Source organism: Corvus brachyrhynchos, unplaced genomic scaffold, assembly GCF_000691975.1.
Source record: "Corvus brachyrhynchos isolate BGI_N302 unplaced genomic scaffold, ASM69197v1 scaffold1994, whole genome shotgun sequence".
Lineage (NCBI taxonomy): Eukaryota > Metazoa > Chordata > Aves > Passeriformes > Corvidae > Corvus > Corvus brachyrhynchos.
Window position 1 is genome coordinate 4,857 of NW_008237490.1, and position 489 is coordinate 5,345.

The window sequence follows — 489 nt, forward strand, 5'->3', positions numbered from 1 at the left end:
CAGAGCCCGGGGCACAGCCACCCCAGCCCCAGGTGCCACCTGGTTGCCCCAGGGTGCCCTGTGCCACCCCCGGGTGTCCCCAGGCGGAGGTGGCACCGTGGCCGTGTCCCCGCAGAACTTCTCGGGCTACGACGTGTGCAGCATCCTGCTGGGCACATCCACGCTGCTCGTGTGGGTCGGCGTCATCCGGTACCTGACCTTCTTCCAGAAGTACAACGTGAGTGGGCACCGGGATGGGCACGGGGACAGGGAGAGGGGACAGGGGACAGGGAGAGGGGATGGGGACAGGGGATGGGGACAGGGGAGAGGGCACGGGACAGGGAGAGGGGATGGGGACAGGGACAGGGGTGTCACCCCAGGGATAGGGCCAGGGGACAGGGACAGGGACGGGGCCAGGGATGGGGCAGAGGGACAGGGACAGGGATGTCACCCTGGGGATGGGGATAGGGACAGGGGATGGGGCCAGGGATGGGGCAGCGGGACAGGGCC

The 489-nt window shown here is 69.5% G+C and overlaps 1 protein-coding gene across 1 annotated transcript in view; it reads left to right on the forward strand.

Annotated features, from left to right (window-relative positions):
• LOC108446069 (mucolipin-1-like) overlaps positions 1-489 on the forward strand; it is a gene marked incomplete at both ends in the record, with an annotated part of 8,906 nt that overhangs the window by 4,784 nt on the left and 3,633 nt on the right. The window contains one exon of the mRNA XM_017731557.1: positions 6-217. Within this exon, the coding sequence (XP_017587046.1) occupies positions 6-217 (212 nt within the window). The remainder of the gene's footprint in view (positions 1-5; positions 218-489) is intronic.